At 42.2% G+C, this 15,522-nt stretch overlaps 1 protein-coding gene across 12 annotated transcripts in view; it reads right to left on the bottom strand.

Moving 5' to 3' along the window:
- TTLL5 (tubulin tyrosine ligase like 5) overlaps positions 1-15,522 on the bottom strand; it is a 210,249-nt gene that overhangs the window by 109,358 nt on the left and 85,369 nt on the right. For all 12 annotated transcript variants that reach the window (XR_012159502.1, XR_012159503.1, XM_073349243.1 and 9 more), the window contains 4 exons: positions 12,756-12,889; positions 12,189-12,302; positions 11,357-11,764; positions 8,006-8,196 (listed from right to left, as the gene is read on the bottom strand). Coding sequence is in view for 10 of the 12 variants with exons in the window: in XM_073349243.1 (XP_073205344.1) it covers positions 8,006-8,196; positions 11,357-11,764; positions 12,189-12,302; positions 12,756-12,889 (847 nt within the window). In the remaining 2 variants the exon portion in view is untranslated. The remainder of the gene's footprint in view (positions 1-8,005; positions 8,197-11,356; positions 11,765-12,188; positions 12,303-12,755; positions 12,890-15,522) is intronic.

Here is a 15,522-nt window from a genome sequence, read left to right as displayed (position 1 = left end):
TCAATGCCATGACTAGGCCTAACACTGAAAAGAGTCAGGGAAACGCAAGATGTTGCTCCAGATATTGCTAGTACTACTTCACCAGAATCATCTCAATAACCTTATACATAAAATGAAGATTACCTTGTCTAGAATGCAAAAAATGTGGGAAAGGAGAAAGGGTCACAAAGGTGGGAGAAGCAGCAGAGCATGCAGATTCCTCAGAGTTAAGGACTCACATTAGCATAGGAACATAAAAATTGCCAGATCACTTCAGAGAAGCAGTTCAGCAAATACAGTATTCTTTCTGATCAATGATTCAGAGGAAGGTGCAAGAAATCACATAGTGGACAACTGTGAAATAACCTGCTTAAAGGGGAAGTTTCTTTCTAATCTCTGTCTATCAGTGGTTGGCTTATACTCCAAAGTCTGAGGGTCTATTCCTTATATAATTTTTGTTATCCTGTCTAATGTAACTGTGCCTGTTCTTATTGTGTATAAGTACGTCTGATACGATTTTGAATTCTGTTAAGCTCTTGGCCTTAATACGTTGTGGCAGTGCATTCCACAGGTTAAGTGTGTTCTGTGTAAATAAGTATTTTCTTTTATCAGTTTTAAATTGGTTGCCTTCCAATGCATTTGAACGATCCCTTGTTCTATCATGAGAAAGTGTAAATAAAGTCTACATGATTTATGTTTTCTATGTCATTCATTGTTCTGCATATCTCCATCATGTCCCCTCTAACACATCTCCTCCCTAAACTAAAAGTCTTAATCTTTTCAATCTCTCTTTATACAGAAATCTTTCCCTGCCTTTAATCATTTCAATCACCCATCTCTGAATCCCTTCTATTTTTGCTGTATCCTGTTTCAGACAGGGTGACCAGAACTGAACACAGTATTCCAGGTGAAGGCATAGCACTGTTTTTTGTTTAATAGCGTATTATTTTCTATTCCATTCTTTATATATCCTCTTCTTTTGTTTTCTCTCGACTTCTTGCACAGCAGATGTTTCCACTGAGCAGTCCAGAATGAAACTCGTCTTCTTCCTTAGTGATTACAGTTAATTTAGATTCCCTCTAACATATATGAGTAGTTAAATTTATTACTTACAATATGCATTACTTATTTGCTTGTCTGTTGTGCTACCCACTCACCCAGCATCAAGTCTCTCAGTTTTTTCTAGTCTTCACTAATGTAAGCACCATCTATAAATTTTGCCATTTCACGCCCCCTTTTCCCAAATCATTAACACTTTTAAACACCACTTCCAATATTTTACTCCCATTAGTCTTTTGCCATGTTAAAAATTGGTCAGCTATTCCTACCCCTTTTTTTCTGTCTCAGCCAGTTTCAAATCCATGATAGAACATTACCTCTCAGTCCATGACTAGTTACCTCTTTTAAGGGACTTTGTCAAAGGCTTTTTTGAAAGTCCAAATAATATTAACCAGCTCTCTTTTATTTACTATTTTGCTAATGAGCTCAAAGAATTCTAATAGGTCAGACACAGAGTTTTTTGTCCCTGTCTTATGTTTCTCTTGGTGGATTACAGTTCACATATTTCAACCAATATATCTGGTACTAAAGCAAGGCTCACCAGGAATACCCTTTTGCCTTTTTAAAAAAATAATCACATATGTTATCCTCTGGTAGAGTAACTAACTTTAATAAGAGAGAGTGACGGTTTTTGTTAGCAGCTCTTCATTTTTACATTCTTTCAGAATTCTTCGAGGAAGGCCATCCAGTCCAGGGGACTACCTGCTCTTTATCAGGTTATTTCATTCCTTCCTATTTTGACACCTCAGTCTGACAGTACCTCAACTTCATTATCTGAAATGAATAATTCTGAGGTTGGTGTCTTCCCAACTTCCTTTTTGGTGAAGTCTGATGCAAAGAAATGCACTTCTCTGCAATGCCCTTATTCTCCTTAAATTATTTTTCTCTCTGGTAGTCCAGAACTGGGGCCCACCGATTCTCAGGTTTCCTGCTTCTGCTATACTCAGAAATGTCTTGCTTATGTATTTGCACCTCTTTAGCAATCAGCTCTTAAAATTTCCTGTTGAACCTTGCCATTTCAGCAGCCAGTTGGTTTAATAGTTACAAGAAATTTAAGCATCTTGGTACAGAGGGTGCAACACAAGAGTAGGAAAATAAATGTTAATTGGATGCTTTGGGGCAAGGGAAAAGTGCAGATAGGAACAGCAGGGATTAGAGACAGTAAAAGAGCTTTCAAAGACAATGTTGCAAGCTAGAAGCTGAGCATATGTAGTTCACTAATCTCATCACAATATCCATTTTTTCTCCAGACAACTTACTGCACAGGACAGTCTTAGTGAATGATGCAGTGAAGTGTATTTAATGAAGGGTGTATCGCTGCCAAACATGGAGCAAAGCCCTTTTCTTTCCCTGACTTGGAGGGACTTCAGTCTGTAACAAGCACGTTTACTTTCTGCAGATCTAAACCTTTTCTCCCTCCTCCCCCCCAAAAAAGCCTTACCTTTTCAAAAATGATCTCTCCTGTGGCATAGGTTTCTAATGGTATTAAGCACAACAATTCTTCCTTGAAAGTTTCACCATCATAAAATCTAACAATAGCTGGCTAGCGTCAATTAAATCGCTTGATTCATCCACTGCAAGAGACATATTTGATGTTTTTAAAATCAGAAAGCAGTGCTGAGAAACAATTTTTGTAAATTACCTCCAATCTTCACACTGCCGTGGAATCAGACAGGAGAACTTGCTTCACATGGTTCACATCATCTTTGCTTTCATCTCTAGCAAAAAGCTCCTCCAGCATTTCCAACATGCACTTCTTCACAAGCTCAGCATCAAGGAAAGGCTTTTTCTTTTTAGCTAGGACCAACATTATCCGAAGAGAAGCAGTTGTTGCTTTTTCCTGTACAGTCAATCAAGTAGTGAGAACATTTGAAGTGTGGTACGAAGACTTCAGATTTGAAATTCTGTCATGTCTTGCAACACGGCCAGGAGAATAGGCCGCATTGAAGTTACTGTGCTTTGATTCAAAGTTGTGCCTCACGTTGATGACTTTATAGATGTACACAGTGGTTTGGAATATTAAATGCAAAGCTTTGAGTTTAAATGAGGTGGCATAATAAAAAGAAAATCTGCTGCCAGTTTGGGTTAAGAGCTCGGTTTTTGCTGTTGACTTTGTGACATTTACTCCCACACATTCATTTTTTGTTCCATTTTCATCACTAATGAAAAAATGGGTGGCATCCTAGCTCAATCAGAGCCGATGCTATCGTGAGAACTTAAGATCCAGTAAGCAGAGCATAATTTGTGCCGGGACTTGCCAGGGCTGAACCCTGGCACCTCTAGGCTTGGCAGTTCATAGCGCTGGCACCTTTGGGCTCCTGGCCAGCAGCCACTGGTCTCCGGCTGTCCAGCTCTGAAGCCAATGCCACAGTCAGCAGCAGCGTAGAAGTAAGGATGGCCATGCCATATCATGCCACCCTTACTTCTGTGCTGCTGCTGGCAGTGGTGCTGCCTTCATAGCTGGGCACCTGGCCAGCAGCCGCCGCTCTCCAACCTGCCAGCCAATGCTTAATTTGTGCTGAGCCCCAGCACCTCTTTCATTACAAATTAAGCACTGTCAGTAAGTTACTTACTAAGGAAGTCATAGGCAAATGATAGGGAGCACATCACTGTTCATTAATTTAATTATAAACTTTTTTTAAGGTGAGCTGATGGGCTGCACAGGAAGCCTTGGCAGGTCACATTTGGCTCGTGGGCCACCTATTGAGAATTACTAGCCTAAAGCAACAAATAATGAATTACTGATGATGAAATCCAAATAGCAAATCCCTGTCCTACAGGCCAGCCTCCTCACAACTAAGCTGCATGGGCTCCACGCCTGTGGAACTGACTTCCAAACAATTTTATTAATAAGTTAATAATATTCTTATCCAGGTGCCTTTTATTTAAGAAGCCCTTTTAGAATGTCCCTACTTCAGCCACGTCCCATTGGGCTTTACAGTTAAGTTCTGATTCCTCCAAACTGTCACCTTTCAAGGTATTTCTTATACATTTCTAGGCTGAGAAGATTGTGTAGGTCTTAAGTGCAGCATTCAGCTACCCAGGCACTCAAGAGGTAGGACGTCTCTAGATGGGGACAGACACAGAACTGAGAAGTTGCTCCTTGCAGCAGCTGGAGAGTAAGAGTTGAGTTCATCTGCGGGCTCCCTGCTTGGGCTTTTCTGCCTTGGCATTCTGTAACTCAAGGTCCTGCGGGCTGGGCAATACCAGATCTCTGAAGCCTCACCTGAGAGGATGCCTAGCAATACATGTCACCAGGCTGCACTCCAGTCATTAACCCTTGTACCACCAAAGACAAGTACCCAAGTGTTTATACTCTGGTCACCCTTCCCCTCTCCCTAGAGTGATAGAGCCCAGGCTCTGGGCTGAATTTCCTTTCTTATCCCAAGTTGTGAACATCTATTTCAGCTTTATCTTTGGCATTACCTCACACCTCTACACCTGGATCGGTGTTGGGGTTGTCAAAGTTCAGCCACAGAGTTCTAAAACAAACCATGGCCATATTCATCTTCAATACAGAAGCAAAGCTTTTAGAAACTGTACATCCCAAAATACATTGTGTCCCAGTTGTTCAGGTCAAAATGGAGCATTGCATGCTGGAACCTGTGGTCTCTGAAGACAGTATTTACATATAAAAAATGAGGCACTGCAATCGGCAGAAAAGTGAGGGAAGGTCTGGGATCCTAACTAATTGCAGTGTGGCCTTCAAATGAGGTCCCTCCACCCACTTTGAGTTTCCTTCCATAGAGGACTCTGGACCCATCCTAAACCTAACCACTCTGAGTGCATAGCTTGGGAGACCCTGGAAGTATGAAAGCAACACTAGCCACTCTCCTTATACAAGCAACATATTTCCAGATTTACAACTACCTTTTACAAAATACTGGAATGCCCTCAGGTTCAATCATTCATGTCTGCTGCCTGGATCTTCCTTGCCATCTCTATTGATTATGGAGATGGAAGCATTTCCTTCAAACCAGTTCTCCCATCTTCCTCCCCATTCTCAATTCAGTCAGTCAGTCATAACATAAAACTGTGTGTGTACTCTGCATCACAATTAGTTACCAGAGAAGCATTTAGGCCTTAGTAATAGCTTTCGCCATCTTACAATCTCCATGTGAATTTGTCGTCTCACCAGCAGTGATGGAAAAGGGAAGCCAGACAAAGCCATGAGAATCCCATCAGCCATTTGTAAATAGTGGCCAAAGGGCAGCTGGAGCTCTCTATGCAAAAAGACTAGGAGACACTAACAAGCAGACCTGTGTGGGAGTCAGATTTTTCACTTCAGGGAAAGCTTCATGATTTTGAAATTTCTTCCATTCCAAACAGTGGGGGTGTGGGAGGAATGGTTTCAGGTTAATCAAAACACTGTTTCAAAATTAGACTAAAATATTTTGATTTTGTTGACTTTTTCATTATATATTTTATAATATAAAACTGAAACCAAGTAATTTCAAAATGGAAAATCAAAATAATCTGCTCCAAAAATGCTGAAATGAAACATTTCAATCTTATCAAAATCTTTTTTCAATTTTCATTTAGAAACAATTTTTGTCAAAGGCAATGTATTTCCATGACACGTACTTTTGATGAATCAGCACTATCTGACAGAAAAAATGTTCCACCAGAAAATTTCTGAACTCTACTGACAAGCTTTTGAAATAAAAGAAAAGTCTATATTCTATTCCAAGTATATTTAGAGTTGCTGCAAAGTGCCAGATTGATAGCTTTGGGGATTGAACGCTATTGGCAGCAGTAATTCAAGCTTCCCTCATCGTTCCCACCAATGGCAATCCAGACCTAGAGGGACTATCCTCTCTAGGGGCAAAACATTAGTTCAGGTTCCATGACTGACTCAGTCCTTGTCTTCTCTATTGGGTCTGCAAACAAGAGGGCCAAATTCTAAAGGGGTTTTGGTACCATGGCTATCATCAATGAACTTCACGCAAGGATCACTGAACAGCTGTCAGTTTTAGTCAGAGCTACTAGGACTGAACTGGGACCACTAGCCTAGAAGCAGAAGAGTCTATAATCTATTCAACCCCTCCGAGTCAGCCAGGTGCCCAAAAGTTTTTTTTAAATGCTAAAACAAAATAAGTCACACCTATCCCAGTGCTAGGCTCCATAACAGACATTTGAAAACACCCAATAAAACAATAAAATAAAAACCAGGAACAGAACAGTATATACAACTCACTACAAACAGCTATTCATCAGAAAACATAGCAAAATATCTTCATCCAAAACCCACCTCAGCTCTCCCCAAATATCCTTTCAAGTAGATATGCTTTGCAGTGTTCCTGATAGTCAGCTGATTTGGACTATTTTGTACCAGGTGCAGGATGGGAAAGTGTTATTTCCCAAGTGGAGGATCCAACTTGGAAGAAAAAAAAAAAAACACACTGCTAGCAGCTCATCTCTTATTAACTGAGGGAGATCTAGCTTGAGTGTCTCAGCTGCCTACAAGTGCAGCGGGTATTTCATGGGGAGAGGTAGTCTCTCATGTAGATAGAGTCCAGGTTATTTAGGACATTGTAACTCAAAACCAGTCTCTTAAAACTCTAGCTGGAAAGCCACAGGCAGCCAGTACAGACCAAGAAGTAAAATGTCCTATGTTCCTGGAAAGATGTCCTTTTTACCAAAAGGGCTGCCGCATTCTACACTAGCTTGAATTTCAGAATGGAGTTAGGATTTGATTGGAATATGTTTTATCAAAACCTCATTAACCTGCCACATGTTCTCTCTAGACTTCCAGTGCCTATCATTCTGCTTGCCCAGGCATTTCTAAGGAAACAGACACACCTTCTGCTGTGCTCATCAGTCTGATACTGTTTCCTGATTCCTGTATGATGCTGTTACGCAGGTTCGTCTACACCCAAAGCTCTTGGTAACTTTACTCTTTACGACGTACTGTCAGGAAATAAATCAATGGGAGTACAGTACATCCATCTGATAGATGGTTGGCACAAGCAGTACAACACAAGAGTGCTTTCACTTAAAGCCTTTACTTTATTTAGTCTCAAGCACATACAAACACAACAGGTTATAGAGCACCCCAAATTAATAGTTACCCCAAATGTCTGGAGTAGTCTTGAGTGGTCAACAGACTTTTGATGGCCAGCCTTCCGTCTGCCCCGGGAACCTTAAGATGGATTCACAGCAGAGTTCACTTGATCCAACCCTCTTTCCCCTTTTTATGCTCAAAGTATTACATAGCTTGTCAATCACCAATAGCCACTGAACAAGCAATTTGTTATGCAAGACGTTTCAAGCCATTAGTTATACAGATGTGTTTTTGCAGAGTCTGCAGTCTCATGGGCCCCGACAAACACACACCAGAAATCAAATATAAACATACTTCCTGTCTTTCAAAACTGCATGCTTCAGCAGTTTAAAAAAAACTGCAACAGGATGGTGCAGAGTCTTGCTCAATTCTCATGGTCACTGTCCCTCCCCTCCTAGCTTGCCTAGTTATGCTAAGACTGCTATAAAGGCCTTCAGCGCTCTTGGCAATAAGCATAATAATTGATAGTCCAGTTACTAGCAATGGCCTAGGCACTTTGCTGGGCTGTTAAAATCTCCCCTTACAATGCCAAAGTCCAGCATTTGACAAGTCAATGGAGGAATGAGGCAGTGGACTTTAAGGGAGTAAAAAAATTAAGAAATAAGATTTGGGAAAGACCTACTTCCCCATCGATCTTCTCCACTGACAGCTGGGGCAGATTTCTTCCTTACAATGTATTTTTTAATACTTTGTCCAGTCTAACCATTTGAGCAACAGGAGAACCATTGAGCTCCTATAATCTAGGAGCGCGTTAGTCCCCAATTCCACAGCAGCAAAAGGGAGGGAAATGCACTTTCATGAGATTCTCCCTTCCCAGAACGGTCTGTCCCAGTCCTTGGCTCTGACTCAGGAGATGTGCCAGTGTTTTCTGTTGTCATCAGGAAAACCTTACTGCTCACATACCTGCTGTGTAAGGAGGCTGATGTGGCTGGGTGGAGAATATTGCCTGGCTGCTTGCTTTTCCGCCAGCCGCTGCAGCTCTGCTGCTACAATACTGTGGTTGTAGCGTCTGCTCTGGGAAGAGCTGTTTTCTGCATCCTTGTGCACCCTGGCTGAGCCTACACGCTGCCCACTTGGACTGCGATGGCACGAACCTGCCAAACACACAGTTTTCATCCACTTAGAAAAGTAAAGCAATGTTTTGGGCTGGAGATTGCTCCTCATGCCCTCTGAGGAGGGAGCTAAGACACTGAATTAAATAGGAGAGACTTGTATATTTGCAACAATAGAAATAAAAGTCGGCAGGAAACTTCTGCAACAGGCTCCATTGTGCACATTTGAGCTTCTCCACACCAACACTGAACCCTCATTCACCTCAGGATAGAACAGCTAATGGCACCCAGTTCCAATGGACATTGGCTGTTTGTTCTCATGTATTAATTATCTGTATTAGAGCAGTGACTGGAACTGAAGCAGCCGAGGTGTGGGGATTTGAGAGAGAGATGATATTTTTGCACTCATCCCAGAAAGTGAGGGGATGTTTGGAAGCCAAGTGAGTAGAGGGAAGTTGCCTCTGAAGAAACATACCTCTTTCTTATGTTAGTTGGACCTAAAACAATTTAAAGCATGGACACTTGGCTCCCTATTCAAAAAGGATCAGTAACAGGCATTTTCCACTGAATGCATCCGATGAAGTGAGCTGTAGCTCACGAAAGCTCATGCTCAAATAAATTGGTTAGTCTCTAAGGTGCCACAAGTCCTCCTTTTCTTTTTGCGAATACAGACTAACACGGCTGCTACTCTGAAACAGGTAGAACACAGACATCATAACCTTCTTATGAAGAACAAAATCAATATAGAAATATAATTAGACATTCATAGATTGAAAAATGGTTGGAGGGTCATAAACAGAAGATTATGATAGACAGCAAAGGAATGAGGCTGGGGAGGTGTCTTGGCAGGTTGATAGTGTTAGATCTGGATTTAATATTTTTATTAATGATTGGGAAGATAGGAATATTGATGAGATTCATAGGTGAATTAGGAGAAGCTGTAAACACCAATAAGGACAAATAAAATGAAGGGGCCTAGAGAGATCAGAAACATGGGCAGGAAGTAACAAAATGAGGTTTTATTTGAAAAAGATGCAGGTAATACATCTGGGAAGATAACACAGAAGCCAGATACTCTAAGGAAGGAAGAAAAACTTATGAAGTAGGAACAGATGAGAGTGAGGAGAGTGGGTAGCAAATTGAAAAGGAATCTGTAATGTGATACAGTTGTAAAAAAGGTCAGCAGAGTTTGCTGCTGCACAAACAGTGGCATCACGTCACAGATCAGAGAACTATGGTCTTTCCCTTCTTTAATATGATCTGACCTAGGACACTACACCATTTCTACAAAGCTGCTGACAAATTGGCGGGAATTTAGAGAATAGCTACAAAAATGATCAGGGAGCTTGAGAGAGATTGGCTTATGAGGAAAGATAACAAGAGGGACATGGTAACTGTCTTCAAGTACTTAATGTCTGTGAATACCAGGAGAGGAGAACAATTATTTAGAGAGAGGTAAAACAAAGTAAAACTAAGCACAATGGGATGAAGTTAAAAGGGTAAATTTTTGGCTGAATTATTGGGAAACCTTTCCTGGAAGCGAGTCTCTCAAATCACCTCCCATGGCCCCAGCACTAGGAACTTTTAAAACTAGACCAGACAAAACAGTGGTAAATGCATAGTAGGAAATAATCTGCATTGGCTCCTCGGAAGGCACCTAATGGGACTTTATCAGCTCTGGTTTCTAGGCTTCTCTGAATTACAGAAAGTAGATCATTCAGACAATTTTATTTAGTTTCAGGATTCCAGAGGTAGCAGGCATACACCCTGATCCTCTCTACAAGACACCCCTAAGCAGGCACTATACACAGGATGGCTTCACCAAAAGAGCATGGAATCTGCCTATGGGATGAAAGGCATGTCTGGTATTTTTCATACAAAAGCTACAATGGCTTTGCTTAAAAGCAAATGGATCCCTTTAAATAAGCTACTGAGCAGGTGCATCAGGTTTATTTTAATGCCAGAAAGCGCACCACATTGTATAAAGCAGTCTCCGTGAACATGTGACAGAGTTTGCTGTCCACTTCAAACCCAGATCTTCAAGGTTATTGCAGAGGGAAACCCACTCACAGTTAAAGCCTGCATATGTGGGCACACTCAGGAACATTGATCTGAATTAAGAAAAACTGTGAATTTAAAGTGGATTATTTAAACTGCATTAAACCCCTGTGTGAACACACTCATTCAGACTTAAAGTGGCTTTAATTTACTTACTAAGCAAATATGTAAAGAACATATGGCATTTTCCTCAAGAGTAGGGATGGTAGCGTGGATGTGCTAACCAAATTTCAATATCGGTTACATTCTGCCTCCCTAAACCTCTGCCTCCATCAGTTTCTGATGGATATGCTTTCTTCTTCTCTTCAGCTATCTTATTCTGTTGGGTAGCATTGCTCAACCTCTTTCCACCCTATAGATGTCTGTGCTTCCATGTAGAAAGAAAAATCCCTACATGTAATTTGTAAGATGTTTTGAGGTATGCCAAGATGAAAGAGCCTAGGGAAATATGAAGTTATATTGTTAACAACATTCCCTTAAACACTGACCCATTCAGATTTTACTTGGATGCCTTGACCATTTTCTGAATCTGTGACTAACTGCCACTTCTACTGGATGAGTCTCCTGCAGAACAGACAGGAATCCCCAGCAACAAGAACCCTGCATAGCCCCATAGAGGGCTTTTATACTACTGAAACTGCCCTGAAACTGTTAACAATAACAGACCATCATGTGTCAATGCTGTTTCAGTTGGGCACAACTACCCCTTCTCACATCATTTCCCACCTCTGCCATTCAGGCGAGACCCTTTCATTCCATACTGACTGAACCAGTTCAAATCCCCATTTATCAGCACAGAAAACAGGAATTAGTAGGGAGAGGCTGCTTTAATCCCAAAAAGGAATTTAGCGCTGATGAATTTTCACAACCCTGAAAATTAAACATTTCTGGCTATCGCAGAGCAGATAAAGGCTATGTACACTTTGCCCTGACCAAGCAGCCTTAAGGGTTATTATGCTGCCTCTACTCTACTCTTCATGGCAACTGGATTAGCAAATTTGAGATTGATCACTGCAGCCATAGGGACAGAAGCCCAGCTTGGACATTACGAAGAATTCTCCAATTCTAGGAGGAACCTTGACTGACAAAAGATGGGTTTTACCCAATGACATGTTCACGCATCCTGACTGCCCAGCACACTCACCTGCTTTAGCAGAGGATGGTCGGGACAGTCTTTGGCTGTAGATCTGAGCAGCACTTTGAAATGATGAGAAGGGCCCAATGGTGTAGCTTCCAGACCGACAACGATGCAACCCTGCATGGTTAGACGTCTGGTGGGACACTGGGTTTGTGGAGACAGACCAGTTGTCAGGGATTGTACTCTGGCTCTGGAAAGAAGGTGGGGAGGGTGGGGACTGAGTCAGTTTGGGACCAGCTACAGAAGCCAGGGAGGAGTGGTGACCAGGCACCTGTATGTTTTTAGAGGATGTGGCATGAGATGACAACTGGGAACTGATGCTTCTCTGGAGCGTGGCACCAGGAACAGAGGAGGAAGCATGGGGGTGGTCGCACTGGAGTAATTTTGACTCATCTTCTGTGGAAGACGGGGGCCCTGTTAAAACAATACAAACAAGCCAATCAGAATGTTTCATAAGTTAAGCAGCTTTCCAGAACCCCAAAGACACCAGCAATATGGCCAAGGGGCCTGTGCTTATTGGTCTGATGAAGCCAAGAAAAAAAAAAAAACTCCACCACCAGCAAGGGCTGGCAAGAACCAAGCTCTGATTCAGACATATCCTTTCCCCAAGCTCAAAATATCTTGCAGAGCCCTTTTACCACAAAAGACAGGGTTTTTTTCCTTCGCTCAGTAATCTTCCCCCATAGCTGGGGATGGGATTCTCTCAGCTTGATCTGCATCTAGATTCTGACCACTGTAGTTTCTCAAGATAGTTCTAAATCTACTAAGCAAGTATGGCTTCTACCTCAGTCATTTGCTGGAGAGCTAACTCTGCCCTGGTTTGGATGGGTTCACTTACGGGATGGCCTGGCTTCTTTGGGCTTGTAGCCTCTCAGCTCTCCTTCTCCACTTGAGTGTGCCACTGAATGTTGGGGCGGAGTCCTTTTCACTTCTTCCACCATCTCAGGAAGATCTTAAATGAGTTTTGAAAGTCAGGAAGCAGGACAGTTTAAGCTGTTTGTACCATGAGAAATGGACTGCAGGGTTTGAATATTGCAGAGACCCTGGATTCCTCCCAATATTTATTGTGGCCTACCCCTCTCCCCTTTTCTATCACTGTCTGTTGGCTTGATTCATAGCATTAGCGAATGCAGACTGCAAGCTAGAAACCTACCGCTTCCTTATGTTGGGATCACTAATCACTCAGCTATCAGACCCACCCGCTCTGGGCTCTGCACCCTTACCCTATGCACGACTTTGTCACACTCATCACCCACAGGCTTCCCATATCTTTATTGGACTTCCTACTTAGACCTAGATAATGCCCCTTTAGGGTTCTACATTCTTCCCAACTCTATACTGGGTCACCATGGCCAACTCTTGTTTCTTATAAGCTCTCTGACTCAGTACTGCACAATACACTTACCTCCTTGGGCCCTGTTTTCTGACTGGTTGATGCTACTGCTAGGCTTCGTGGTCCTGGGGTTTGTTCCCAGAAAGACACTTGCTGACTTATTTTTGTGTGTGTAAAATGTCAGCACCTCCTCCAGGTCACTCTCCCTGAGACAGAGGGGAAAAGAAAGGGCCTAAGTGAGGATTCCAGGAGCTTCTGCCATTGCATGACAGTCACAATGGAATCAAGTATCAGGGGGTAGCCGTGTTAGTCTGTATCCACAAAAACAACAAGGAGTCCGGTGGCACCTTAAAGACGAATAGATTTATTTAAGCATAAGCTTTCGTGGGTAAAAACCTCACTTCAGATGCATGGAGTAAAAGTTACAGATGCAGACATAAATATACTGACACATGAAGAGAAGGGAGTTACCTCACAAGTGGAGAACCAGTGTTGACAGGACCAATTCGATCAGGTGGATGTAGTCCACTCCCAACAATAGATGAGGAGGTGTCAATTCTAGGAGAGGCAAAGCTGCTTCTGTAATGAGCCAGCCCCTCCCAGTCTCTGTTCAAGCCCAAATTAAATGGTGTTAAATTTGCAAATGAATTTTAGTTCTGCTGTTTCTCTTTGAAATCTGTTTCTGAAGTTTTTTTGTTCAAGTATAGCTACTTTCAAATCTGTTACAGAATGTCCAAGAAGACTGAAGTGTTCTCCCACTGGCTTTTGTGTGTTATCATTCCTGATGTCCGATTTGGGTCCATTTATTCTTTTACGTAGGGACTGTCCAGTTTGGCCAATGGAAACAGATCATGAGGCTGAAGAGGAACAAGCCAGAGGAATTATTGATCTCCTCAGCCTTCTAGGGAAGGAATGCCTGGAACTGGAACATGCTCTGGTCTATAATGTAATATCATGGTGAAACGTGTGTAGGAACACTATATGTACAATTATGAACACAAGCTGAAATTATGACTACAATGTGTTTACCAGACCGGTTTTTTGGGGGGCGGGGGGATGGGATGTAAACCTGTTCCTAAAAGACAAAGGACAAGCTAATGCCTCTAGTCAGGTGTCAAAGTTGATTGGCAACCAAGTGGGGCAGGAACAGATTGATCTGCAATTTAGCAAGCGACATCATGGAACCTCTTTCATCACAAGATTCCATACCTCTGTCCCCACAGCAGGAATGAACTTTATCTAGGTATAACCCTCAGAAAAATGCATTTCAAAGGGTGACTGGACTATAAAAGGGAGGGGCAAAAACCACCCCAGGATCGCTCTCTTTCTTTCTCTTCCTCTCTTTCACCTAATACGACAAAGGAACCAGGCCTTTGATTTTGGGGGATGACCCTGTTTTGGAATTTTGGTCAGAAATGATGCTGGGAGCATATGTAAGGATTTTTCCCTGAACCGAGTCCAGTTTGTTAAGTTTTAGGTACTAGAAAGCATTTTATCTTTATTTCTCTTGTAACCATTTCTGACTTTAATACTTTGTACTCGTACTCCCTTAAAAATCTTTTTGTAGTTAAATAAACTTGTTTTATTTTTTTAATCAAAACTAACCTAGTACTGTGTATAAAGTGAACTGTTTGGGTAACTCCACTTAAAGTAGCAAACTGTTGCACATTGACCCCTTACAGGGGCAACAGACCTCTAAGATCTGAGCTGCCCAGGAGAGGGCTGGACAATGCAGAACACATGTTTTGGGGGAAATCTGGGACTGGGAATGTGTTGGGGTCACCCTGCAGGTAGTAACCAAGGCTGCTGGAAGCCAAAGTGTGACTGGTGGGATGCTGACTGGCTGCTGGGGTCAGAGTTGCTGGACCAACTATATACAGCCACTCAGGGTGTGACCTGCAAGCTGTTTGGCTCTTTGTGAGCAGTCCAGGTTGGGACATATAACAGCAAAGCACTCTGAGGCACCAAAATTGCAGAGCAGACAGTGACAAACCCTCACTGGTCTGGACTGTACCCCGGAATGTGATAATTGCACACAGGGTAAGCAAGCCAGCAGAGGGTTACTGCCAGTAACAGTCACAACATGACAGTCCAGCAAGGTAAAGTAAATTAATTGCTAGCAGTCACAATTCCGCAAGATACCCTTTGCATATGCACACTTACGGGATGTGCTCCTGGTGTCATGAAGCTTTGGCAAAAGCAGCACCTATTCAGACAAGTCTTTCTACCTTCAGGGCACACTGCAAAGCTCATTTTTTTCTCTCAGGCATTTGAAAGGGTAGGAATATGTAAGGGTGAGGAACTGTTGGATGGAAGGGTGATTTAAGCCTTTGGGTTGCCTGGTTTGTTGGTAGTGGGTTACAGTGAGTTGTACTGAACAATTATGGCTGGATATTAATTTTGTTGTATTTTTAAGTTGTGTCAAGGGTGTCAAAAGCCTATGACTAGGCACTCTTTGAGCATGCATATACATTTAAATAAAACAAAAGCATACATAAATAAAGGACCACTTCATGGCACCAAGGTTATGAAGGGGCAGTTGGATAAACCCTAGTTATCAAGTGGTGACTCTTAGATTCCATCTTCTCCAGGGTCTCTCCGATTACGTTGCAGAACAAGCACTCACGATCAAAAGGGATGGTTGAGCTGCTGGAAACAGACCAGATGATTTAAACCAGAAGTACCCATGCACAGTAATGTCCAACGCCATATAGTTTTCAGATGTACCTGATGCATCATATGAAGCAGAGAGAACATGTCTAGAAACTGTTTAACTCAGCAGCAATGTCTTTTGCCACCTTCTTTTGTACCTCAGGCAGATGGTCCCAGCAAAAGAAGT

The sequence above is a fragment of the Lepidochelys kempii genome, chromosome 6, assembly GCF_965140265.1.
Source record: "Lepidochelys kempii isolate rLepKem1 chromosome 6, rLepKem1.hap2, whole genome shotgun sequence".
In the NCBI taxonomy this organism is placed as follows: domain Eukaryota; kingdom Metazoa; phylum Chordata; order Testudines; family Cheloniidae; genus Lepidochelys; species Lepidochelys kempii.
Note: the sequence above shows the minus strand (reverse complement) of the source record. Positions and strands in the feature narration are given on the sequence as shown.